The sequence below is a fragment of the Pomacea canaliculata genome, linkage group LG11 (genome assembly GCF_003073045.1).
Source record: "Pomacea canaliculata isolate SZHN2017 linkage group LG11, ASM307304v1, whole genome shotgun sequence".
In the NCBI taxonomy this organism is placed as follows: Eukaryota; Metazoa; Mollusca; class Gastropoda; order Architaenioglossa; family Ampullariidae; genus Pomacea; species Pomacea canaliculata.
Window position 1 is genome coordinate 6,461,898 of NC_037600.1, and position 26,421 is coordinate 6,488,318.

Consider the following 26,421-nt stretch of genomic DNA (forward strand, 5'->3'; position numbering starts at 1 on the left):
TCAAGTGGTTCCCAGTCACTTAATTCCCAGACACTTCATCCCCGACACTTCATCCCCGACACTTCATCCCCTAGACTTTTAATCCCCAGACACTTCATCCCCAGACACTTAATCCCTAAACTAAATCCTTAACTATAAAAATTATGAAGTCAGCGAAAAATTTATTTGAAATTCAAATTCAAATCATGCTATTAACTTCAACGTCATTTGAACATCAACAACATTAGTTAAAGTTCATATAAGCTAGTAAATTTAATGTTCTTCAACAATATGATATGAAAATTGTTCTTGAGTGTTGGGGATGAAGTGTCTGGGGATGAAGTGTCGGGGATTAAGTGTCTGGGGATGAAGTGTCGGGGATGAAGTGTCTGGGGATTAAGTGACTGGACACCGTTTCAAGTACGTTTGCTCATTTAAATGCTGTGTATGACTGTTATTGCATCACGTTCTTGATTGAACTGATTCATTTTAAATATTTTTGTAGCAAGCATTTTGTGTGCAATGCTGTGATATTATACTTTATCCATTTCTGTTTCTAAATAATTATTTGTTACTCTTTGCCGGAATGCCCCAAGCTGAAGGAATCTTGAGTTTTATTTGGAAAGAAAGGGCATATCTACTGTAAGTTTGACACTTGTACACTTGGTAATTTTGCTTGTGCCGCAAATGTTACATATATTTGAATGACACTTGCCGGAAGAAAAGTTACCCATTCCTGTTCTAGACTCTCCTTGCGTTATAGTTAAAAATAATAGGCGTGTAGCGGCTTTCTACACTAGTGATGAGAACGGGACAATTTTGATGATATGACCAAGCAGCAACTAAGGCTATATCACAGCAAGGCAGCCAGCCCTGTAAACAGATGCCACATGCAGAGGAAGAAAAGCGCACCCGAGACGAGAACTGAACCCAGGACAGCCAACCTTCACTGATGAAGTGATAGGCTCTAACCGTTGCGCCACCGGGCGCTCACAACAATTTTGCGTATAAAATATTGGAGATTCGAAACTCAACTTTTCCACTTGTTATTCTATGATTTTTTTTTAATTTACTTAAAGGACAAAGAAAATTAATATACTGACCAAGCCTAGGTCACCTTCACATCCACTGACCCGGGTACTTAAGACCCCCCCCCCATCCTCTTCTCCCTCCCTTCGTCAGGCCTGGAGACAGGTGTAGTAACTCCTTAACAGATTTCTAAAGGTGGGGAAATACCATTGCTAGAAGCTACAGAATATAAAAAGAATTTTCAACAGTAGCCCACCAACACCTACACCTGCTACCTAAATAGTTCAGCAGGTAGACATTCCATAGCTCAAATTACAGCGACCGACATTTAACTGAAAACCAGTAATCCTACTCTAACATGCCCCACATTCCCCCCTCAGTAACTGCTATAGAGGACACGACAGAATCTGCAGGTAAGACGAGGCTTCCTCTCATTTGTTTTTATATCAGTGCGCAGAGTAATGTGTGAGTGAGTAGTTGTCATTTATATTTATACTTTTTAATTCAACTTGAGAAGAACAGGCTTATCAGGTTTAGTTTGTTTGCTTAGGGTCAGACAAGGTGGATATCCAGCGATGCATTGACATTCTCCTTCCTGGTCGGCAGGGTACAGTTACTGTCTCCCGACTGCGACCATTGTATTCAATGTTCGTTTATGCAATGTTCACAAATAGAGAAGGACATCATTGATATTTTTAATGTGCTTTAACTGGCTTTGAACAAACGGACAAAAAATTCTAACGTACTATAAAATATAGGTTTATCAACAATATTAAGTCAAGCGATACTATATTTGTTTCTGAGTTACAAATGCAAATCCTAGGTACAAGTGATTGCATGCGTGTTTGAACGTTTGTACCTGTATGTATGAGAAATCATGTTGCCTACTAGCGTACAGGCTTAATGACACAAAATTTGAAAAAGAGAGGGGATGAGAGTACGAAACATTCAGCTTTGACTGACGCATGTATAGACGAGTGTGAACGCAGACTAATACATGAAAGAGAAAAAATCCAGGATCGTTGCTTAAATTAATATTTACACTACACCGATCTTCAGTAGTGAGGAAACCAGTTGACCAATTTTAGACTAATCTTGAAATTCAGACAGGTTAGTACATGAGTAGACTAGTGACAGGAGCAGAGACGCGGGATCGGATTTTTCCTTTTACATAGAAGTCCATTCAGCTACTTTTTAAGGGACAACTCCTCTTTATTCTCAAGTAGATTCGTGTATCTGCGCTTCGTATAGTTTTATCAATTCCTTTTCTAAATATGAGGCTTTTTTAATTTCTTTCTAAAGTGAGCCGATTCGGACAAACCAAAGAATCCATTAATTGCTAACTTTATCAGTGGGTATTCAATGACGATTTCAAACGTTAAGATGAAGGGGACAAAAAGGCCTTACCTTACAGAGATATTCAGACACTTTGGAAGGGAATGCCTAAATGAAGCCATTTTCCCATGTTTTCTAAAAATTTAAGTAAATTTGGCTGTAAATCAAAGAAACGATATTTATTTCAGGCTTTGTACAACAAGGTCAATAGCTTTCCTTTAATAAAATACCGGTTATGTGGTTTAAAAAAATAGGTATGTGTAGCTTGTTGCACAAAAGAGAAAAATGATGTGCACAAAAGATTTCGTTCAGAAATTAGAAGTTTCTATTCTACTTTTTGTTGATTTGTTTTTGATTACAAAGTAATTTTCACTCTTTTTTTTTTTTTTTTTTTTTTGTTGTTGACAGCCTGATTACCCGGTGTAAGAGCGTCCTGAATCTAGTGTATTTGAAGGACAAAAGCAAGTATTTTTCCATCATGAAGTTTGTCATCTTGCTTTTGTGTCTACACATCGCTCTCGTACTATCACAAGGTAATGAAAACGAATTTAATAAAGTTAACAAATATACATTACTTGCCCAGTAGGCTAGAAATGTATACCAAAAAAAGATGTTAACTAAATTTGCTGTTAGCCTCAAAGGTCGTGCTTTGGAATTTTTCGCGAAATGTATTACTTTTCTGGGTGACAATATATTTAATAAAATATACGATTTATAATAAATTAACTTTTCTCTTTTTAAAAGCCAACAAGCTGTACTACTAAATTCAAAAAGATGATGTCACAATTAAGATACATAATAAAGGAATTAATTATACTCTATTTCTCTCACTGGAATGTGAGATTCATTGTCACTGCAGACATTGCTCTTGATAAATGTTACAGCTGTCTGCCAGTCTGTCTATTCTGACAAACAGGTTAAAGCTGTCTCTTACTCTGCCTCTTATGATAAACAGTTGACAGTTTCTATCAGGCTGTCTATCATGATAAAACATCAGATACACCTCTTCCCTGAGTATTAGTCCCAACAGTCCACACAATGCATGTAAATCTCCTCCTCTTCCTCTGCAGAATCACTATAGCTTCAGTTTTTGTGACCTGATTCCTCTTTGCTTTAACTACACATGTATTTGTCTTTATTAATCATCACTGTTATTATCTGGAGTAGTATCAGTAAAGGCAGTCTTCGTATAGGTGGGCTTAGTAGTAATTTAACTGAATATATATATTGGTAAAAGCTGCTTGTCGCGTAAAAATTACATTGGGATGATTGAGTTCTGTGAAATCTTGCTCCTGAATCAGATTTTATTTATGTTTTAGGTGAAAATATCACTTGCTCTGTACCAATCGTGGAGCCACTACAGGATGCCGTTCTAACCTGCAATTTCCCAGAGGACCTCAATGTTACCAAAAAAGACTTTACAGTCTACCATTACAATAAAGGAGTAAATTCAGGTAAGCTTTGTCATTTTCGCTGTGTCCTTCATCCTCTTTCGCACTAACTTTGCTACCAAACCATTTCGACCAGGGTTAAAAATCATCATTGGAATAAAATTAAATGGAGAATAAGACATCCTTCAGAGACACAGTTTTATAGGAAACTTAAAAGGGAACAAATGTAATGAAGTGTGCGAAAGGTTAACAAGACCTTCAAGTACAGGCCCTGTACAAATTTCATTTCGTTGTTGCACGATATTCGTCATTCATTTATGAAATTTCTTAATATTCGTTGTATGGTGACTGATATTAGTACAATACTATTCGTAAATGTGTCTATAGCTTCACAAGTGGTTGTGATGGTTTGCTAGTTCATTGACTCATGTCTGTATGGGCATGCATGCGATAGTGTCCTGTCTTTAATTTAATTGTCTCAAACCTCGAATTTATACGTTATGTCATCAATAAAATATCATATTGTCTATTGAAAAAAATAAACAAATGGATACGCAATAAATGTCAGCAAAAGTTTATAGTCTTAAAAAAATCACACGAGACCTGACGATTTGTAACAATAGCACGGAATGGAAATAACGAAATATTTGCTGTTGGTTTTATCAGATGCTGTCCTCGACTGTTGGTGGCATGGTGGTACTATGAAGTGCTTTCAAAGCCCGAATGTCCAGTATAATCAGATCGTCAATACAACACTCAGTTTAACAATACGACGGGTGACTACAAACAATACAGGCAAATACGCTTGTCAGGTGGTTGGCTACGACCCGAGGTATTTTAAAACCTGCGACTTAGAAGTTAAGACTGGTAAGTTCCCTTTTTTTTAAGTGTGTAAATTTGAATGTTACTTACGAAATTAACTTTAAAATTTCGTTTAGCAGCAGGGCAAATTGGAAAAAAGTGTTTTTGTTTTGTTTTTTTTTCTTTTTTTTTTTTTTTTTTTTTTTTTTTTTTTTTTTTTTTTGGTCAGGTGGAAATATCGACAACGATTCATAAGACCCATGCCTGTATGTTGTTAATGCTTCGGGATTTTTAAGTTCATGAAAATGATTGCTCTGAGTGTATAGAGTCGTTGTTGAAAGAAAAGAAAGGTCAGACGCTACCAATAGTTACAAAGGAATTCTCCGTAAGAGCCAACAGCAGCTGTACCTCCTACAAAAACTCAAATCTGGCATCAAAACACAGACCGCGAGAAGATCGTCTGATCGTCTGCCAAATCCATCCTTTCTAAAGATATCATTTGTCGAGTGACAGAAAGAAATGTCCATGCATGCCATTGATAAGTCTACTTATATATATATATCCCAGCATGCGCACTTTGATGTACGTGGATTACTTGGCTATCATCCTATAAACTAGTTATTCTTTGTGCGTTTTTTAACTTTATCAACAACAAAAAATTTTGCTTCAATTTACATGCGCGTGTTTTTAACTTTGTTAGTAAATATAGAAACCACAGAAGCAGCTTATAAGAGACTTTCTGCTTGGGAAATTGTGGCGACCGTGGTAGGTCTACTGTTGGCGATAGTACTTGGGGTCTTTAAACTATTGTATACAAGGTGAGTTAAGAGTTAGAAGTTACTTTTTTGGTTAAGCTTATTCTTACCTGCCAAGACTGTTAAAGCACTTCTTGTTATTCAAAGCGACTTTTATACGGTTCGGATTTTTAGAAACTCAATTAAAAGAGAAAAATAAAATTAATACATCAGTTACTAAAATTTGTACTCAACCTTAAATAATCAATTTTAGTTTCTAGTGCTTTAATACATTTTCAACTGATATGTGTTACTCTAAAAGATATTAAGAACACATTTCAAAATATTTGAACTTCATATCGGTGTCTGTATAAGTAGTGAGACTAACACTGCGTCTGCGGTTGATGAACCTCATGCTTCACAGTCGCCCCCAGAAGATCATCCGACACTGCAAGTAAGAACCATGGTTAGTCCCATTTTTGGAAATAAAAGTGTCAAAAACTGTGCACATTGTAACCGCGGGTCTGTGAAGAATCCGTGTTTTAGTGTTCCTGTGTTTATATGTATATAGGCAGTGTGTCCCTAAAGCCTGTGTGCAGCTTAAAATAGTTTCAGCTGTGTATCTTAGACAGAAATAAGATGTAAAAATAACTAGGAGATTAAATGCTCAAACGTTTTATTATTCTTGGTAATTTTCAAGGTGGCTAATACGAAAGATAAAATGATTCTGAAGTTCTCAGAAAGACATTTTTCAGCTGATTTTCACTAATACCAGAATTAGCATCAGTTATTATAGCTTCCAAATCTTCTAAAGATCAACCTTTGGTCAAATACACATTAATTTTCACATGTAACCTTTAAAAAGTCTAATGGAATCAAATCTGGCTGACGTAGAAGCCCAAAAAAAAATGGTCCACCTCTTAAAGTCCATCTGTTAGTGAATTTCTGAAATAGAAACTTTCTAAAATGCAAAGCAAAGTGAAAGGACCTACACGGCCTTGTTAAAACACTGAATGCTCTATCAGTTCTAATGTCCGACAATGTACAGTTCTACTTTACTTCATATACCAAAGAGCACTCAGGTAAGGCTACTCAATAAAAATGTATCTTTTGGATGGAAAGACAAGTTAAATCTGTTAATCTACATTGTATTGCTTATTAATTTGTTATATAGGCTACTAGAGGTATGTCATGTAATATTTTTGAATTAAAAAATAGTTATTTATTATATTATTATATTTTTCATCATGGCATAAATCAAGATTTAAGAGTGTTGTATTTACTATTTCATTCAAGATCGAAAACGAAAGACAGAGACCGAACCAGGAGGAAATAAACAAGAGAATGTTTGAAGAATATTTGGGGAAAGGAGTAATAAATATGTTTTACAACATACTTGAGTCGGCATATTTTGTACCGCCAGTCTACTTAAACAAAACTCGAGAGAAACAACTGGATGTGGCCGATCAAACCGTCACCGTGCTCGAACCTCCTGACCCATGTGACGTCAGACACGACCGAGCCATGCAGCACGTCCTCAACTGTTTACATGACGTGGCGATCTCAGGAGAAGAACAAATGTTTGTGCTCACCCAGTTTAAGTACACTGACTACCTGAATAGTATTCCCGAGCAGTTCAAAGGTCACCTGCTGCCTGTGTCTTCTCTTGTACACGAACACCAGCAAAACCGGAGTTTTGACTTCCTTATCATTCATCGACGATATGGTGTGATGGTTGGAGTTGTAAGAGATTGTAGCAGTAATGATGACGAAGGTCAGCCTGACAATGATACAATTAGGCTAAGCCAAGTATCAGAGGCCACCGAACAATTAAATATTGCTGATAGATTTCTCTCTGAAGTTATGTCAGACAAAGAAAATATTCCCAAAGTTCGCAAGGTCTTGGTATTTTTCGGCATTGCACAGCCAACAGTCGAAAGTCTTCCTGACATTAATCAGGTAATAAATTTACTTCAGTTCACGGTTAAACACGTTTGTCCTTCTTTTTCCAGCTTCAGAGTATTTTGCATTCTCTAGTGGAGTTAGAGTATCTGAGTAGTAAACAAGCAGCTAACACTTTAGGCACTGACGACTTAAGAGGTTTAGCTGAAGAGCTTTTATCACAAACGGCTTGTATTTCCATGTTTAATTAAACGACTTTAAAGTAGGCGTAGTATTAGTTCTAATGTAGTAAAGATCAGTGGTATCAATAATAATAATGATTCTGATTATGATAATGGATGAGTGGATGGTAGGTTGATAATTGATGGATTGATGATTGATGATAATGATATAATTTTTAGAGCACAAATGATCTTCGGATGCTATATCTCGAAAATATTCCTGAATGTCTGCAACCTAATTCCTGCCTTGTCAAGAAGTTTAAAGAAGAGTGGGATAAACTGGCAACGGAAAGTCAAGACATCTTTGCACTTAACGATAATCTGTACTTATCGATAATAGGAAGGTAATGTATATATGTATATCCCATAATATATCCTATAATATGCTGTACGTTACTGTCTTTACTAAGTCATGCAGTCATTTAGGGTTTTTATAGATTACCATTTATTTGTGGCTCTATGATCCCCGAGGAGCAAAAAGGAATAACCTAGAAATTAATTTATTCTGTTTTTTTTCTTAAATTCTTTAATCAACTTGAATTTTTCCAAAGAGTCGATAGTTATTATATGGCGGTCGACTTCATAGCAACGTATGTTCGTCTTCGGCTTTCTATGTGGGTCTCCACACTACTTTGATTGTGGATGTGTAATTCTCAGTTACTACCAACTACATCTGCCTGCTTATCGCTCTTTATCTGTGTACAATTCATTGCTTTAGATAACTATGCGTCTACATTCTCATCGCCTTTCTGTCCTCTACATTTGATTCGTTGTCATCGTTGGCATCTTAGATACTGAGAGGTGTTCACACGCCTAACACACAGTTGTGTAAAGTCCTTGTGTATTTATTTCATTTTATTATCACTACGAGTTGTTATGAACGTGATGGTTATAATTTTTTTCCCCGGAGTCATGACTATCTTCTCTCTGACAGAGTTACTTTACACACTTTTCATTGGTGCTTTCTGTAGCGATTTCATCTGCTGATGATAGTAACATTGCAGATAACTAGTAATTTTCTTTACTAATTTGTATGTTTGTGTCAGTTTATACAACATTGTAAAACGTTTAGTAAAAATTTACGGTATCTTTTTGTTGTGTTTTCTAGATTTTGTGGACCAGCAACTACGACTGTTCTTTCAATGGAAACGAAATCATATCAGTTGCCCAAGACCCTGGGTGACGCCGTGTCATTAACAGGAGATATGTTTGAGCGATCTTTTTTATATCCAAACATGACAAAGTTACTAAATGAGCGTTTTTTGTTCCTTGCTGGACCACCTGGAACAGGAAAAACGAGAATGCTGGCACTGGTGGGAAGAAAATGGGTTCTTGAGGGTCATCCAGTGCACATAATTAGCACATCGCCGGGGGGTGAACAAGTTGCAAAACATCTACAGCAGCTAATCTCCAATAAAGTATCTTCAGTACTTGAAGAAGTGTTTCATCTAAATCTCGACTTAGAAGACACTACTGATGTCAGAAGAGGACTTGATATTATTCAACAAAATTCAAAGGAAGCCTACATCATTGCGGACGAGCTCAACTTTCAAATGCAAAAATACAGGAAAAGGAGGGAAAATGTCGTGCTCCTCTTAACGGAGCTTCATCGTCGTTTCCCCAAGCTTCACATGTGGGGCGCTGGCTGCACAGACCTGGACCTCCAACCCAAAGTGCCAGACCTGCGGGTGGAGTTCCTCACAGAATGCTTAACTTGTCCTCCTTCAGTTCTAAGAGAGGCGTGTGAGAGGACATGTATATTCGGGGTTGGAAAACACACTGAAAATCAGTGTTCTGTACCAACCAGTGGTCCACGAGTCAAGCACTTGTATCACCAAGGTGAAGGGCATTTTTTAAAACGTCCCCCAAGAAGGTGTACTTTTTGCTCGGTAAACATAATCACCTTTTTAACTACCGATCTCCGCAACAAAGGTTAGTAGACGTTTCTTGCAATTTTACTTTCAATTAAGATAGTTATTATTCTCAGATATTTACATGAAGCTACTTTTGTTTACGTTAACTGATGCTAAGTCTGCGTATGAGACCTGATGCCTCTGAAAAATAAAAGATTTTTCGCTCTTCTGTGTGTGTGTGTGAGATGATAGTCACTTGTTCTTTTTTTCCCCACAGTTGAAAACATCAATATAGATGCCACCCCACAAGAATTAGACGCCTTTCGTTCAATGTATCGTGCTCCTATTCAATACAAAGACATCTTAATTTTCTTCGAAAGTGATGTGAGCGAAAACACACCAATGGTAAAGTCTTTCGTGGATTTCGGTATACCGGTTCAAGTTATTAGCCACCCGAATCAGTCTACCGTAGTCATGGAAGAAAAAAATTCCGTTTTGGTGGCAAAATCCAGCCTGTATCTGGGATATAGAAGAAAGGTGGTGGTGTTTGTTGAGGATGATACAAACAGTAACGACATCACTGTGAGATGGAACAGATTGCGATGCTGGACTTGCTGCACTTCACAGCTGATCCTGGTGCACAACGTGAAGACTTGATAGATTCCTTGATGGATGTTTGATGGATAAAACAATAAAAGCAGACGTGAATAAAACGTTGGCCTGTTGCATAACAAATAAATATTCTTTAACGTACACTTATCTTACATATGCACGCAACTATAGTAATTATTTGTTTTACTTGCAATATTCAGTTCATGTTTTAACGGTAATGTAAACTTTATTCTGCTCACGCCAGCTTTTATGCATAGCAAATGTTTATATTTTTGAAGCCAACTGTTTCTTACATACCTTTGTGTACATTTTGTTTTTTTCGAAATCAATTGCTTACCACAGTTTTTTTTGTGTGGTTCAAGCAGCTGTTCCTTAAATATTTTTACCGTTGTCTACAACCCTTCATTGTTTGACTTTTCTCCCTGCAAGATCCTGGCCTATGGAATGTGGATAAGCCAGAATTGTTTCAAAGTAACATGTAAACTCATAATATTGTGCTAAAATGTTAAGCCATAGCTCTACTTAAAAATATTTCTTTCTTATAATTATCACCCTTTCATAAAATCATTTACAGTCAAACATTTCCGTCTTGTAAGCAAATCGAAATAAAATGTGATCTGTATAAAGATAAAAAGTAAATCACTGACTCTGTGAAAGACTAAAGCGAATATCATTATCAATTCGATGATAAATAATTTGCTGACAAAAGTAATAAAAATCTTTGTATGCTCACCATTTTAATTTTTGTTTTATTATTCCATTATTCAACAAATAACAAGATTTTTTCTAAAGAATAATTTCTTCCGACATTAATTCGAATTATGACCTAGAAAATCGAACTTAATATTATATATAATCCGAAATATATGTGCATGTGTGTCTGCTCTTATGAATTAGGAGTGGAGGAGGAGCTCCATAAATGTCGACCAGAGCGTTATCCTGTACTTGATCCTGACAATATCTGTGTATATGGTTTGAATTACTGTAATACATATCCAGTTATTGGTATTTGATGTGATAAGGGGGGAAGAAAAAGTGAGCGACAGAATTAGGTATGTGTGTATGTGTACGCGCGAGTGTTGGATGTTTGGAGGGTGATTGCATCAATATATATATATATGCGAATATCCTTTAAAATTTTTCATACTATGCAAAAATTTGACTTTACAATACTTCCATATATCGAATGCATTCAAGCAATAAGGCGAGAATAAAAACTGGCACTAAAAAGTCTTTACTAAATGAATATTCGAGTGTGAATTATTTACTTAATGTGTATATGTGAACTGCTAGTGAAAATCGTTGTTTCTACCTTCTCCAATGTTTGTTTTGCAATGTCTAATACACGTGAAACAGGAAAAGTGAGAAGCGATCGGAGTCAATCATTCATTAGTCCCTTGACTGGTACAGAGTGTTGTGGAAATACTTGAATAACAGAAGAGAAAAAAAAAGGAAAGGAAAAAATATAGATAGGCAAACAGAGAGCTTCATATCAGAGCCAGTGATAAGCGACCCACTCAGCCGCTCCTGTCTTCGACCATTCGAAAGAGCAACTGTCGATGTCACAACTTGATACCAACCAACACATAAGACTACGAGTTCAGATTTTTAATGGATTTTGTTTTTGTAAGATTTTACTTTGATGTGATTATTATTTTATCCCTGTTTTGAAAAAAAAATTATGGGCGTTTATTGTCATGTGAGAAAGTTAAATCACTGTAAAAGGTATTTCTTTTGCTATTTTACTTATAGTTAAAAATAGTTGTATTAGCACCAGAGAATTTCAAGAAATGATAATGATAAGAGACTAACACCCCTTTGCCTCAATGGATTGTCGTTTTGTTTTGTCCTTGGTGCCTCCTGATGATCTGTGATGTTTGCTGAGCTGTTTTCCTCTGTTCTTGATTGTTCTTCAGTACCTGCACCATGTCGTATCTCCTTAAAGATATAATCCACTAATAGCCTCTCTCCTGTTTTGTCATCATGCTTTAAAAGATTTAGAGTTTGTGGGATCCCTTGTGCCTACTTCACTCAAACCTTTTGACTTTCTTGGGACGGACTTCGGACCATGCACTTTTGTATTTTCGTATTAAAGAACCGATTCCTTTATGCTGCAAATTAATCTGAAGATAAGATTTTAGCTCATTTCACTTTAAATATGTCGCCCATTATAGGTGTGTTTTGTGTTGTCCTGCTACTTAAGTGCCTCGATAGAGCTGTGATCTAAGCTGTTTTTTCTGCAAACTTCAAACTAGGTATCCAGACAACTGTTTCTTTTTTCTCTTGACTGTGAGAGGTGCAAAATGTTGCTCCGTGTAACGATACGTTTGTAAGATTTCTACAACATGCTGAGCTTACCTATAGTGACATTGTGCTGTAAATCTCATTAATTCATTTTCATGTTATTGCTACTAATTTCTGTTCAGTCAACATGAAGGTTTTGCATTCTGTTTAGATGATTGCAACATGGCAACAAGCAGAAATGAATTAAGAAGTAAGGAAGTCATGATGGAAACATTTCAAAAAGCAACACCATCCTGGACAGGAGGATCCCCTCTGCAGTTGGACGATATTCTAGTTTTATTTGAATTTAGTGATAGTAGTCCTTTTAAAAAGCCAGATGTCGAAGATGATCACAGCTTTTTGAAAGGTCTGAGAGAGGCAGGTATTGCAGTGCGCGCTGTCAGCACCGATGGAAACAAAGTGGTTGCTATGGACGACAGCAACACGGCGTGGGCGATGCACATTCGTCACATGGAGACACTGAGAGTCAGAAGAAAAATTATTGTCTACGTGGAAACAGGTACTGATGTGAAAGATGTCGAGACTAAACAACGAGCTCTTACAAGTTGTACATCACAGTTGGTCTTGGTTCATTTGAAACAAGTATAGCGGCAAGATTTTTGTTTTCATTTGTTTGAATTTATTTGTTAAACATGTAGAAAGCAGACACCTATAACGTAGCGTTAATATTTAAAGCATTAAAACTATGTTTTACTGGTTTTCTAGATGCATAGATTAAAACTTCTGAAATTATTTTGTAAATGTGAATTAGATGGAGGTGTTTTGCTTATGGAGCCTGATGTCTGTTGGTCAACAAAGTAGAGAGCGTGCACACCAATTTGTGGATTTGCTACTATAAATATTTATTACTCTCAACTTGAAAATGGTATTTTACATATAGAGGCAAGTGAACATACTAAAGAATGATGTGTCTCTCCTGCCTGTATTGTGGGAGAACTCTCCCTGGTCTTTTTTCGTTTGGATTTTTTTCTCTTTTGTTTTTTTTTTTTTTGTTTTTGCTTTGTTTTTTTATGCAGTGCCCCTAGATATTTTCCATATTTGATGTCTGCTGAATACTACAGATCTGTTCTTTATTTGATTTTGCCTGACACTTTTTTTGAATTGTTATCCTGAGTCTGTACCCCGTTTCTGTCGGCATAGTCGTTTAACAGTCTCAAACGTATGTCCTTTGTCATGTAAGGGAGATAATTGTGTTCAGAAATGCATAAACTATCTTATTATTAAATTTTGTTTGAAAACACAAGCTGTAAAGTCCTAAAAAAAATTACAACAATGCATCAGCAATATGTGTATACTGCGTAAACAAGCTAGCGGGACAAAATCAGCCACCCGTGTTGAGTGCATAAAGAAAGAGCAAATTTTGCACACATGTATTAAAACTTTACTAATTATACAGTTCTGGCATCGGTGCATCATATAGATCCGACAGTTGTTTATGTAAATATAATTAAAAAGGTTAGCTTTAAATTGATACTGGCTATGCAACAGCTGCTAGTCTCGTTGCTTACAGCTGTCACGAGGTCATACGTGTTGTTGTTTAGTGTATTGACTTCCCATGTTTCCTTATTTCTCCACAAATATGCGCCAGATGAACATTTTGGTGTAAGATGAGTGCGCTGACTACATTTGTGTGAGTATATACAGACAAAACAACTAGAGAATTTAATTAAATGGATATAATCAAAGAAATGGATACTAACTTTTTATGTTATTGCATGTTTCTCTCTATATATATGTACATAAACCATATTTTTTAAAAAGTCGTGATTGAGTTCTCGTAGGAAGACGAAATAATAAAAAAAAAAATAATGATTTGTTACTCTGGCCCCGGACGCCCCAAGATAAAGTAATCTCGAGTTTTTTTGGGAAAGAATGAGCATGTAAACTGGAAGTGTGACACTTTTACACTTGATAATTTTGATTGTTCGGCAAATATTACATATATCCAAATGATACTTTCTCTAGACTGTCTTTGCGTTATAGTTAATAGGCGTGTAGCGGTTTTCCTACACTAGTTGAGTTAACTACTCCACCAGTCCTGGGAGGCGGGTGAAGGTAAACGTATTTTACACCAAACCAACAACTACGGCTATATCACAGCAAGGCAGCCAGTATTGTAAACAGATGCCACATGTAGAGAAAGAACAGCGTGGCCGAGACGAGAGCTGAACCCAGGACAGCCAACCTTCAATGTAGAAGTGACAGGCGCTAACCGTTGCGCCACCGGGCCATCCACACCAATTCTGGGAATAGTACATTGCAGAATTGAAACTCGACTTTTCCACGTGTTATGCTATGATATTCTTTAAAGATTTACTTGCAGGACAAAGAAAAATAATACACTGACCAAGGCTGGGTTCCCTTCACATCCAGGACCCGGGTACTCCACACCCCATCCCTCCTGTTCCCCCTTCCCTCGTCAGGCCTGGAGACAGGTGTAGTAACTTGTAAAGAGATTTTCAAAGGTGGGGAGATACGATTTCTAGACGTCGCAAAAAATTAAAAAAAATAATTTCCAACATCAGCCCACAAAAGTTTACACCAACTAACTAAGTGGTTCGTCAGGTAGGTAATCCATAATTAAAACTACAACCGACATCTTACTGAAAACCACTAGCCTACTGTTATCTGTCCTAGATTAGCTGCAATACCTATTATAAGTAACATGACACGACAGAACCTGCAGGTAAGACGAGACTTCCCCTAATTTGTTTTTATATCAGTGCGAAGAGTAATGTAGTCCGATGTTGCTTGAAATCCATGTGATTTGCTGTGTGTGAGTACCTGTTATTTATATTTATACTATCTAATATAATTTGAGATCAACAGGCTTACCAGATTTATTTTGTTTGCTTAGGGTCAGACAAGATGTGTTGCCAGTGTTACATTGACATTATATACTACTGTCTCCCCGCTGCGACCATTTTAATCATTGTGTATTTACGCCATTTTGACAAATAGAGAATGAAATCATTTATATTTACAATATGCTTTAACCTGCTTTGAATACCACCAAATAAAAGAATTCTAACGTACTCTAACAATATAGGTTTATTAACAGTCTTAATCCAAGGATATTATGTTTCTTTTTCTGAATTACAAATTTAAATCCTAGCTACATGTGATTGCATGCATGCTTGCATGTTTGTACCTGTGTGTATGAGAAAGCATAGACTACTAGCCTACAGGTTTAATGATAACACATCGGAAAAGAATGTATTAATTTGATTATTTTGGGAAAGTTCCAAACATTCAGCTTTGACTAGTGCATGCATAGACGAGTGGGAATGTAAACTAATACATCAGAGAGAGAGAAAAAAATCAAGGATAGTTCCTTAAATTTTTATTGATACTAGACCGAGGGTCAGTAGTGAGGACGCATGTTAACTCATTTTAGACTAAGCTTAAAATGGCGAGGCAGGTCAGGTTATGAGTAGACTAGTGACAGGAACAGAAACCCGGGACTGGATTTTCCCTGTTGCATAGAAGTCTATTCAGCTAAATGTTTTGAAACAACTTTTTTATTATCAGGTATGGTCGTGTAAGTACGCTTTGTGTAGCTTTATCAATTCCTTTTCAAAATACGCGCTTTGCTACACTTACATATATATTCAGATACTTCAGAAGGGAAGACATAAATGAAGCTATCTTTCATAGGTTTTCTAGAAATGCTTAGTATATTTGTTTGTAAATCAAAGGATAGATAATCATTTCTGGCTTTGTACAACAAGGTCAACAACTTCCATTTGATAAAAATGTTAATGCTTGTTTTGCGGTTTAAAAATAGATTTGTGTAGTTTGTTTCACAAAAAGAGAAAAAATAATGTGTACAAAATATTGTGTTGAGAAGTTAGAATTTCTATTTTATGTTTTGTTTGATTTTTTTATTACAGAGTATTTTTTACTCTTTCTTTTCTTGTTGACAGCCTGATTACCCGGAGTAAGACCTTCAGAGTCTTGTGTATTTGAGGACAAAAACTATTCTTTTTCTAACATGAACTTTGCCATCTTGCTCTTGTGTCTACACTTCGCACTCGTACTAGCACAAGGTAATGAAACTGAAGTTAATAAAGTTAACAAATATACATTATTTGCACAGTGCGATAGAAAGGTATGGCAAAAAATGTTAATTACATATGATCATTTTGGGCAGAATTTTAGTTACTGTTTTGTTCCAGAAAAATAAAGAATCCATTTCATAAATATTACAAGAACACAAACCTTATTAGAAAATTTCGGTAATGTATTATTTATCAGGGTGACAATATATTTATTAAAATATACATTTCATATATAAAATATACATTTCATTATAAATCATCCTTGGTGTTTTTAAAAGCCAACATACTGTGCTAGTGAAACAAATGAAGATGGCGTTATAAATGCACAATTAAGATGCACAATAATGCAATTAAGTATATTTTATTCCTCTCACTGGGATATGAGACTCATTGTCCATGTAGATAAGACTCTTGACATATAAGTTACAGCTGTCTGCCAGTATGTATATTATAATAAGCAAGTTACAGCTGAAGACACCCTGAAAACACATCTTTTCTCTGAGTAGTACTTTTAACAGCAGTCCACACAATGCTTTTACATCTTCTCGTCTTCCTTTGCAGAACCATGATAGCAGGAGTTTATTTATCCGATTTGTCTATGCGTTAACTACACATGTTTTGAAAAAAACCGAAGGGGGAAGAAATATCACGGATCAGTACGTGCCTCCGTGTTTTTTTCTCATCGTATTTTCGTTCGAGTTCTCTGAACTGTTTTGTCAAATCCTCCGCTGCTCCGCGTTGCAGCCCACGTTGGCAAACATGGATGTCTCGGACTTCCTTGTCAGAGACTTATTCAGATGTACCGTTCGGTAGTACTCAGCCTGCTCTGCCAAAACATCAGATGTGGGCAAACCCTTCTCTTGCAGGTAGACGGATAAGTCTTTTGACACACTTTGATAGTTCTTTTAGTAGCAGATCTCTAAGGTGTTCATAACTGGGTACGGAAGATCCATCTGTCCTCTAGGTTGGACATTCTTGCTAAGAAGACCTTGGTCTTCATGGATTACGTGGCATGAGGCCGTACAGTTCTAAACTTTGCTCTGTATTCTTGTTTATGCTTAAAATTCAATAATAGTTTCTTTTTTAACATCTCGTAACTGATTTCTCCCTTGAGACTCAATATTCACTACCTCGTTCCTGCATAATTCTGCTGCTGAGCCCTGTTCACCAAATACTTCGCTTCACATTAACCCTTTCCCCTTTGACATTCTCATTCATACTATCTAAACTTGCAGTCACTTAGTCGCAGAAGGGTTAAAATAATCCGAAAAACACTGAGGCACGGACTGGTCCATGACAATCAGATTTTATTTATGTTTTAGGTGGAAACATCACATGCTCTGTATCAATCGTGGAGCCACTACAGGATGCCGTTCTGACCTGCAGTTTCCCCGAGGACCTCAATGTTACCAAAAAAGACTTTTCCGTCTACCATTACAATAAAGGAATAAATTCAGGTAAATTAATAAATGATAATTTAATGTCAGAAATTTTAGAAGACATTATTCTTCTTCTCATCCAATAATCCTGGACACATCGACTGTTAATTAAAACAAAGTATTCGGAAAAAAGCGCGTTGATTACCCAAAATGTCTGCTTGTCGAGCTTTAGAAAGAGCTTTATATCATAAGTCCTCTAAAGTATTATTTTTTCATTGAATATCGATAATACCAGAATGCCAAGAAGCATAATAATATTTTACAAAAGCTTATTTACAATCACAAATCTGAGTATGAAAAAGCTGTCTTACTCATGTGATCCATGGCCAGCACTGGCTTTTTGCACGTCTGCGCTTATATTATTCAAGGTACAACTAAAGAAAAATGTAGGCTTATATGTTAACAAGATCTTTAAAATAACCAATGTTTGCAATAGTATCTTACATATTTAGCTTTACGTGCCAATATTTAAAGCTTTATCTTGCCCTTAAGTACTCTTTGGCTTTGTTTGCAGAGCAGTGAGCAATAATTTGAAAACAAATCTTAGGCTGCTTATTATAGGACCAGAGGACGTGAAGAAAGTCCCATTGTGTCTTATTTGGTACATTATGAGCATGTTTTTACACCAAGCTGATTATACAGAACATGTTAAACAAAATTAATAAAACACAAAATTGAATGATGGAAAGCTTTGTCATTGTCCTCTATCCTCTTTGGAACTTACTTCGCTACAAGACCATTTCGACCAGGGGTGGTTATTATCAACCTAATAGGATTAAACCGAGAATGAGACTTCACTGAGAGACACAATACATAGATCCCACTTAACGTAAAAGGAAACAAATGTAATAAAGATTACGAGATGTTAACAAGACCTTCGTGTTAAGGTCCTGTACAAATTTCATTTCGTTGTAACGTGATAGTTGCATTCATTTATGAAATTTCTGAATATCATTGTATGGCGATCTGACTGTGCAATGCCAGTCTTGAATGTATCGATACTTTCACTGTTGGTTGTTATGTGTTGCTAGCACATTTACTTGTGTCTGTATGGTCATGGATTTGTACATCTTGGTTATAGTGTCGTGTCTTTAATTTAATTGTTTAAACCACAAATTTGTATATTACATCATCAATAAAATAGCCCATTGCCTGTTTAAAACTAAAACAATGTATGCGCACTAAATGTTGGCAAGAGATTACAGCATTTAAAAATTTAAAGAGACTATTTCGAATATTTAAAAAAAAATCTTAAAAATTACGAGACTTGACGATTTGTAACAAAAGCACTGAATAGGAATAACGAAATAATTTACTGTTGTTTTTATCCGCAGATGCTGTCCTCGACTGTTGGTGGCATGGTGATACTATGCAGTGTATTCAAAGCCCGAATGTCCAGTATAATGGGATCGTCAATACAACACTCAGTTTAACCATTCAAAGGGTGACTACAAACAATACAGGCATATACGCTTGACAGGTGGCTGGCTACCACCCGAGGTATTTTAAGACCTGTGACTTACAAGTTAAAATTGGTAAGTTCCTATTTTATTTTTTAAAGGGAAAACTCAGTACGTAAATTTGGATGTTACTCACAAAAGTAAATTATTAATTTTGTTTAGCAGCAGCTGAAATTAGAAAAAAAAACTTTCTGTGAGCAGGTGATAAGATCGAAAAAGATTTATAAGACACAGTTGCAAACTTCAATGGGTTTTTAAGTCTATTGTATCGATTTCTTTGAGCGTACACAGTCGTTATTGAAAGAAAAGAAACGCATCACGAAAACACTTGCATCAGCGACACGGGATGACTCTCCGTAAGAGCCAGCATCGCCTGTACGTCCTACGGAAAATCAGATCTTTATGTCATCATCCCTCGGTTCTATCAGTCCTTCATTGGAAGTCTCCAACTCTTCTATTATCTCCTGGACACACGGCCTCTTCCCGCAGGACGATGCAGCATGTAAATAAGAAATCAGAAACATTCTTCCAAACAGCTCACTTTCGCACCGAACTTTACCTCAGCCACGAACATCTAGTGAGAGGCTCTATAACCTAACGATACATCAATGCTGTGACCTCTGCGCAAAACGCTTCAAATCAAATTTAACTACATTGCAACATAAGAACAAAATTACAAATACATGGTTTGTTCTTACATTTGAGTCTATTAGCAATTTAACAAATCTCATGCATAATAAAACAGTTCACATCAATGTTTATGCTAAATTGATTAACTCCAAGTATTTTAGAAGGACAAACAAGATGTAGAGTTAAAAACGGTTACCAGTACAACCACGAGGTATTCTCTTATCTTATTGTCGAGATAATGGAGGTGACTAAAGCGAAAGAAAGAAATTACTCATGTTGGCATTCGGGCTATGACTCTGTGCAACAGAAAATGTGCTCCTTATACGCCACTAATAAAGGTTGTATTTATATATTATTTCCGATTCTACTAGTCCATATTATTATCTACATTCTGCTAAGAATCAATCCTAACAGCTTTTCACATATAGTTTTATGTTTTATCTTTATCCATAAATAAATCCTTATTGCAGTGCTGTGTCTTACACCATGTTTAATACTGTTTGTTGTCATAGAATGGTTCGAACCCACTAGAGATGAGGATGGTATACCCAATAATTTAGCGATTGGCTTGTCCATTGGATTGCCAATTTTGTTTCTGCTTGTAGCTTGTGGGATCTTCTTCTTACTGAGAAATAAGGGGTAAGCGAAAAGAAACTCACTGTACAATTCGAAAGGTTGTAAGTCGTTCTTGAAAGCTAAAGACAAGGTGATGGCTGCAAGCAATGAGAGAATGATACTTCAATACATACACAAACGTGAACAATGAAAAATTGAATGTATAATTGTATGTTTCCAGAAAGATTCGGTGTATGAATTTTACGCAGCCAGACACTGAAGAAGGCCAACAGATGATAAATGTAAGAAAACTCTTTATTGCAGAACAACAAATCATATCAGTCACGAGCAACAATGTAATTGTGCATTAAAATAAACTGAAATATTATTGTCTCAGAGAAATAAGGTTTAAGATACAGGAGAATTGTGTGTTCTTCTGGTACTTAGATTACAGAATGGTTTGCTTTATACCATAATGATTATATATGTAATATTTAAAGACGCCTATAAAGCTATTCTGCAATGATTGACCAAAGACTTGTCACTAACATTAAAATGAAAAGGTCTGTTAAAAATCAAAGAAAGACATTTTTGCTAGCAATTTTGGTTCTATATACATCTCCATGACTATTAAAGATAAAAATTTTCGTAAAAAGTTCCACATGAAGTGTTCCTAAATATTTAGAGTTTTCTAAAAAAATCTCTTTTGCGAAAAATGATCTTTTATACAAACTCTTCCCGATAGAGGATCCTCAATTATCTGCTTCCCAAACCTAAACGAAACAAAAAAGGTATGGTAATATACAAAAATCAGTATATCATCAAAAACATGATCCTTGATTATATCTTAGTGCAGTTCAAGTTATTTAAATTTAGAACAAATGAATATAGAGATTTGTGGACGTTTTTTGAAATATCAGAACACAAATGTTTCCATTTTTTTAAAATTCGTTTGTCATAACACTTAAAGAAGATCAATAAGATGTTCATAGACAAAATATATTTATTGCTAATATAACTCATATGCAAACAAATTAACAAAAAAATTAAAGAAATGCGGTCCATATTTTTGAAGATAGATAAATTTGCCGACAATAAAAACGCAAGTTTCCACAAGTCTCCGTATTGAGATTTTCTCCTATTTAGAAATAAATGATGGCAAATCAAATACAAGCTTTTGAATATTGTTCATTTTTCGTTTGTTTGTTGAAAATTATATTGTATTGTACGCTATAAATCAAACAAATGCTATGAAGAATTTGCCGCTTACAAAGCATAACAAGCCATCTGTACTTAAAATTTATTTGTTTGGAAACAGATAGAAGAAACCACAAGGATGTTTCAAGAGTATCTGGAGGAGCAAGTCAAAAGAATGTATCCAAATATGCTTAAATCTTACTATTTCGTGCCTCCAGTCTACTTTAACAGGATTCGCTACAAACCACAGTCAGTGGTCGGTCAAGTGGTTTACGTATCTGACCCTTGTGACCCGAGTGATGTCCAGCAGGACCGAGCCATGCAGCACGTCCTGCACTGCTTACGTGCCTTGGCGGAATATGGAAATGAAAGAATGTTTGTCTTGACACAGTTCCAGTACGACGACTACTTAAACAACCCTGGACATAAATACGAACAACATAGTCTTCCTGTGCCCTCTGGTCTTCAAAATGTGGAAAAACAAGTCGCGTGCTTTGACCTGCTGATCATTCATCGAGTAAAAGGAGTACTAGCTGGGGTGGTGAAAAGTGTCGGAAACATAGAAAATCAAGAGGATGAAGAAACAACTGATAAACGAATTGCTTCACAAGTGACTGAAGCCGTACAACAACTTTTAAAGGCAGAACAAATGTTAAAACATCTCATGCAAGATGTCTGCTCGTTGACCAAGGTTGGCTTTACCTTGATTCTACCCAATCTGACCCGCTCATCACTGAAACGTGCTGTGGAAAGGCATGAGGATGTGGTCGAGGTTGGATGTGATACTGTGATGGCTATTTATTTTTTTTTAAGACATAAACAACTAAGTTTAAGTCATTAAATTTGTCTTGGTAATTTATAGATTATTATTTAGTAGCCAGTTTTATTTTAGAAGACAAAAAGGCTACTACAAGTAATGCAGTAAATTACAATAAATAGACATTAACTTAGTGACAAATATTGTAGTAACATAACAATGTTCCATGGTCACGTTTTTGCCATTTTGCCAATGGGTTTATTTATAGCTGTTTTTTTGAAGTCGAATATAGGGATTAACAATAAGTGAAATATATTATAAATGGCTTATCCATAGATACTATTTTAATATTTTAAGTCACTAAAATAAACATATAAAATAAAATGCTAAAATTAAAAACAAACAGTACACAAGTATAAATCTAAGTATTTTCCTATCCCGATTATATCAAGTGAAATGTTTTATAACTGTGCATTTACATTCTCTGCATTTCTCTTCTTCCGTGGATATGTATAGAGATATATGCATGTGAATGTGTAAAACAGAGACTACGCGGCTGTCTAGGAGAAGAACCCACTAAACGTTGTTTGTGTGCTGAGGACCTGTCAGATCCCAGGAAGCCTTGGTAAGTAGGTAATGAAGTGATCACTAATATACTTGACAGCTGGAAGTGGTTGATTCACCGTACAGAAGACAATTACGGAATGAATAATGATCTTTACCTCAAATTAATATCCAGGTGAGACTTTGCTACTCTTAACATCAGTCTAATCTTTTTTGAATATCTAGGGATTGACGATTCACAAACTCATAACAGTGATATCACTATACACTTTATTATGTTTATGTTTATGTTTATTTTACTGTGCAGTGTAGTCAACTTTAAAATGTCTTTTCCAGGTTTTTGGGACCAGCGACTCAGTCAACTTTGCAGGTTCCAGGGGAATATGAACATTTCGTCTTACCCAAGACTCTATCTCAAGCTATCTCATTGACTGGAGATTTGTACGGCCACCTGGTGTTGCCCGCAGACACAACTGAGCTTTTGCAGCAACAAAAGTTATTTCTTGTTGGACCCCCTAACAGCGGCAAAACTTCTATGTTGACTCTTGCTGGATGTCAGTGGCTGTCACAAGGCCATGATGTTTACATTGTTAGCGATATCTCATCCAAGTGTCATCCTTTTCTTGCAAATCAGATAAAATCATTTAAAGAATCACAAGAAAAAGAGATGACTACTCAATCAACATTTGGTTGCACTCAAAACTTTCAATGTGATTTCTCCTCTGACAAGTCTATGGATCAAGGCATCCAGACCATAGTTAGTGAAGCAAAGGGAAAACGTCTTTGCGTCTTACTTGATGGCGTGCATCTTGATGGGTAATAGTTTACATGTTATATATAAGTATTAAACTTATTTTATTAAATTATGCATACCATAGTTTTCAGCTACATTGCTTAAAAACGCATTTCTAATAAAGCAAACACGATTTATGCACTTTTTAGCAACAACAGCTACTTTTAATAGCATTGTTCTTTTAGGCAATAGTTGTTATTTGTTTTTAAAAAAGTCAAAACACAGTATAAAATGTAAGAACTCGTTTAATATTTGAAACTATTTTTGACGATTATGTCAAAGAATGTTTTACTTACCCAGACTGTTGTTGTTTCCTTTATTTTCCAGAAAACGTGTCCAAACATTCTGCGAAGCTCTAACTGCACAAGTTTCAGACCTTAATTTATGGGTCACATGGATTAGTTGTGAATACATGATAGCAGGTTACACGATGATTCTAACCACAGCTCTTTCTCGTCCCCCGGCTGTGCTTAGAGAAGTGAAAGGAGCGGAGGTACTCGCTACCACATATGAAAATCTTCATCAATACCCTACCTTTGGTCCAACAGTCAAGCACTTTTCTTTAAAGCGGTCCAGAAAAACACGAAAAGTTTTATTAAATGATAGTGTAGAGTGTGGGAAAGAGGTTGGACAATTTCTAACCAAACTACTATTTACTGGAACAGGTAAGCATGTGAGTTTGTTAGAACCCCATGCCCATTACTGCTATGACAGACCACTTTTAAAAGTATAAAACCAGGTGTAGTTTAAACAACTTGATACCAACCAACACATAAGGCTACGAGTTCAGATTTTTAATGGTTTTTGTTTATGTAAGTTTTACTTTGATGTGATTATTATTTTATCCCTGTTTTGAAAAAAAACAACAAATTTATGGGCGTTTAATGTAATGTGAGAAAGTTAAATCAATGTAAAAGGCATGTCTTTTGCTATTTTACTTATAATTAAAATAGTTGTATTAGCACCAGAGAATTTCAAGAAATGATAATGATAAGAGACTAATACCCCTTTGCTTCAATGGATTGTGGTTTTGTTTTGTCCGTGGTGCCTCTTGATGATCTGTGATGTTTGCTGAGCTGTTTTCCTCTGGTCTTGATTGTTCTTCAGTACCTGCTCCATGTCGTATCTCCTTAAAGATATAATCCACTAATAGCCACTCTCCTGTTTTGTCATCATGCTTTGAAAGATTTTGACTTTGTGGAATCCCTTGTGCCTACTTCACTCAAACCTTTTGATTTCTTGGGACATACTTCGAACCATGCCCTTTTCTATTTTCGTATTAAAGAACCGATTCCTTTTTTCTCCTTAAGTGCCTTGATACACCTCTGATCTAAGCTGTTTTCCTGCAAACTTCAAGTGAGGTATCCAGACAATTCTTTCTTTTCTTCCCTTGACTGTGAGAGATGTAAAATGTTGCTCCGTGTAACGATGAGTTTTACGTGTTCAGTATTTGTACAACATGCTGAGCTTACCTATAGTGACATTGTGATATATAATTTGGTAACTTTATTATGTTATAGCCACTGCACTTTTAATTTCTGTTTAGTCAACACCGTTTCGCATTCTGTTCAGATGATTGCAACATGGCAAAAGGAAGCAGTGAATTAAACAGTAAAGAAGTCGTGATGGAAAAATTTCAAGAAGCAACACCATCCTGGACAGCAGCATTGCCTCTGAAGTTGGGCGATATTCTGATTTTATTTGAATTTAGTTTTGGTAAGCTTTTACAAATACCAGATGTCAAAGATGATCACAGCTTTTTGAAAGGTCTGAGAGAGGCAGGTATTACAGTGCGCGCTGTCAGCACCGATGGAAACGAAGTCGTTGCTATGGACGACAGCAACACGGCATGGGCGATGCACTTTCGTCACATGAAGACACTTAGAGTCAGGAAAAAAATCCTTGTGTACGTGGAAACAGATACTGATGTAAAAGATGTCGAAAATAAGCTACGAGCACTCACAAGCTGTACATCACAGTTGGTCTTGGTTCATTCGAAACTATCATGAACAAGTTTATTAAGCTTGTTAAAGCCTAATGTCTATAACCTGTCTGTCGGTCAACAAAATAGAGAGCATGTGTGTGTGTGTGTGTGATAATTTTCAGGTTTTCTATATGTAAGACCACGTCTCGTATCCAAGAAGGCAGATGGGAACTGTGACGATTTTTTGCAGTCTGTATTCAGTTTTAACTCTGATAATATTGTAGCAATAATTTCTGGTCATTGCTTCTGTCACACCTTCAAACCGTGTGTCGAGTTTTGCCAGGAATCATATACTTTATTTTTACCTCTGGTTTTACTCATGGGTTTGCTCTGTACAAGTCTCCAAAAAGCCCTCCGTTATCTTCGCCGCGTGATTGACCATAAATATTTCACGAGTAGTCAAGTGACATTACATCCGTGTTGCCGTGTTTGTCTCACCCTGGGTTTTTCAATAAAGACACTTGTGCCGAGCTGGGTGAAGCATTTCTGAAAAACTGAGGGTGGGCTGTTTACGAAAAAGTCCCCCGCTGATTAAAATAGATGCAGCTAGTAAATATCTTCTACGTTTCCTGGAGTATATTTCTAAAACATGCGATACTAAATTTTCAGTGACCAAAGCATTAGCTGCACATTCATTTCTCAATCCCGTGCAGTTCAGAACGACATTTGTTAGTTTTATGTTAGCTACTTTTAATTCAATCTTACTACATTTATAAGTCACCTAATAAAATCTTCGACAATTTCCATTAGTTTTTGAAATGTGTAAGTAATTGAAATGATTAAAAAAATTGTGGCTCAATTATTGTTGGTTTTGTTTCTT

General features: G+C 36.0%; 1 protein-coding gene across 1 annotated transcript; it reads left to right on the top strand.

Annotated features, from left to right (window-relative positions):
* The first annotated feature begins 1,238 nt into the window (after positions 1 to 1,238).
* LOC112575684 lies at positions 1,239 to 26,396 on the top strand. The gene is made up of 17 exons (XM_025257663.1): positions 1,239 to 1,421; positions 2,752 to 2,876; positions 3,663 to 3,797; positions 4,401 to 4,601; positions 5,236 to 5,353; positions 6,444 to 6,453; positions 6,566 to 7,228; positions 7,573 to 7,736; positions 8,501 to 9,324; positions 12,313 to 12,660; positions 20,264 to 20,390; positions 20,548 to 20,608; positions 21,625 to 22,275; positions 22,806 to 22,885; positions 23,161 to 23,640; positions 23,945 to 24,282; positions 25,190 to 26,396. The coding sequence occupies exons 2-17, from the start codon at positions 2,822 to 2,824 to the stop codon at positions 25,624 to 25,626; spliced, it is 4,692 nt and encodes a 1,563-aa protein (XP_025113448.1). The 5' UTR covers positions 1,239 to 1,421; positions 2,752 to 2,821; the 3' UTR covers positions 25,627 to 26,396.
* Positions 26,397 to 26,421: the final 25 nt, after the last annotated feature.

Bases quoted from the DNA above. Each gene is read 5' to 3' on its own strand.
- LOC112575684 (XM_025257663.1), top strand. From the start codon at position 2,822: ATGAAGTTTGTCATCTTGCTTTTGTGTCTACACATCGCTCTCGTACTA. The intron at 22,276-22,805 runs GTTGGATGTGAT...TGTGTAAAACAG, and splicing joins GGCATGAGGATGTGGTCGAG to AGACTACGCGGCTGTCTAGG. The intron at 23,641-23,944 runs GTAATAGTTTAC...TTTATTTTCCAG, and splicing joins GATGGCGTGCATCTTGATGG to AAAACGTGTCCAAACATTCT.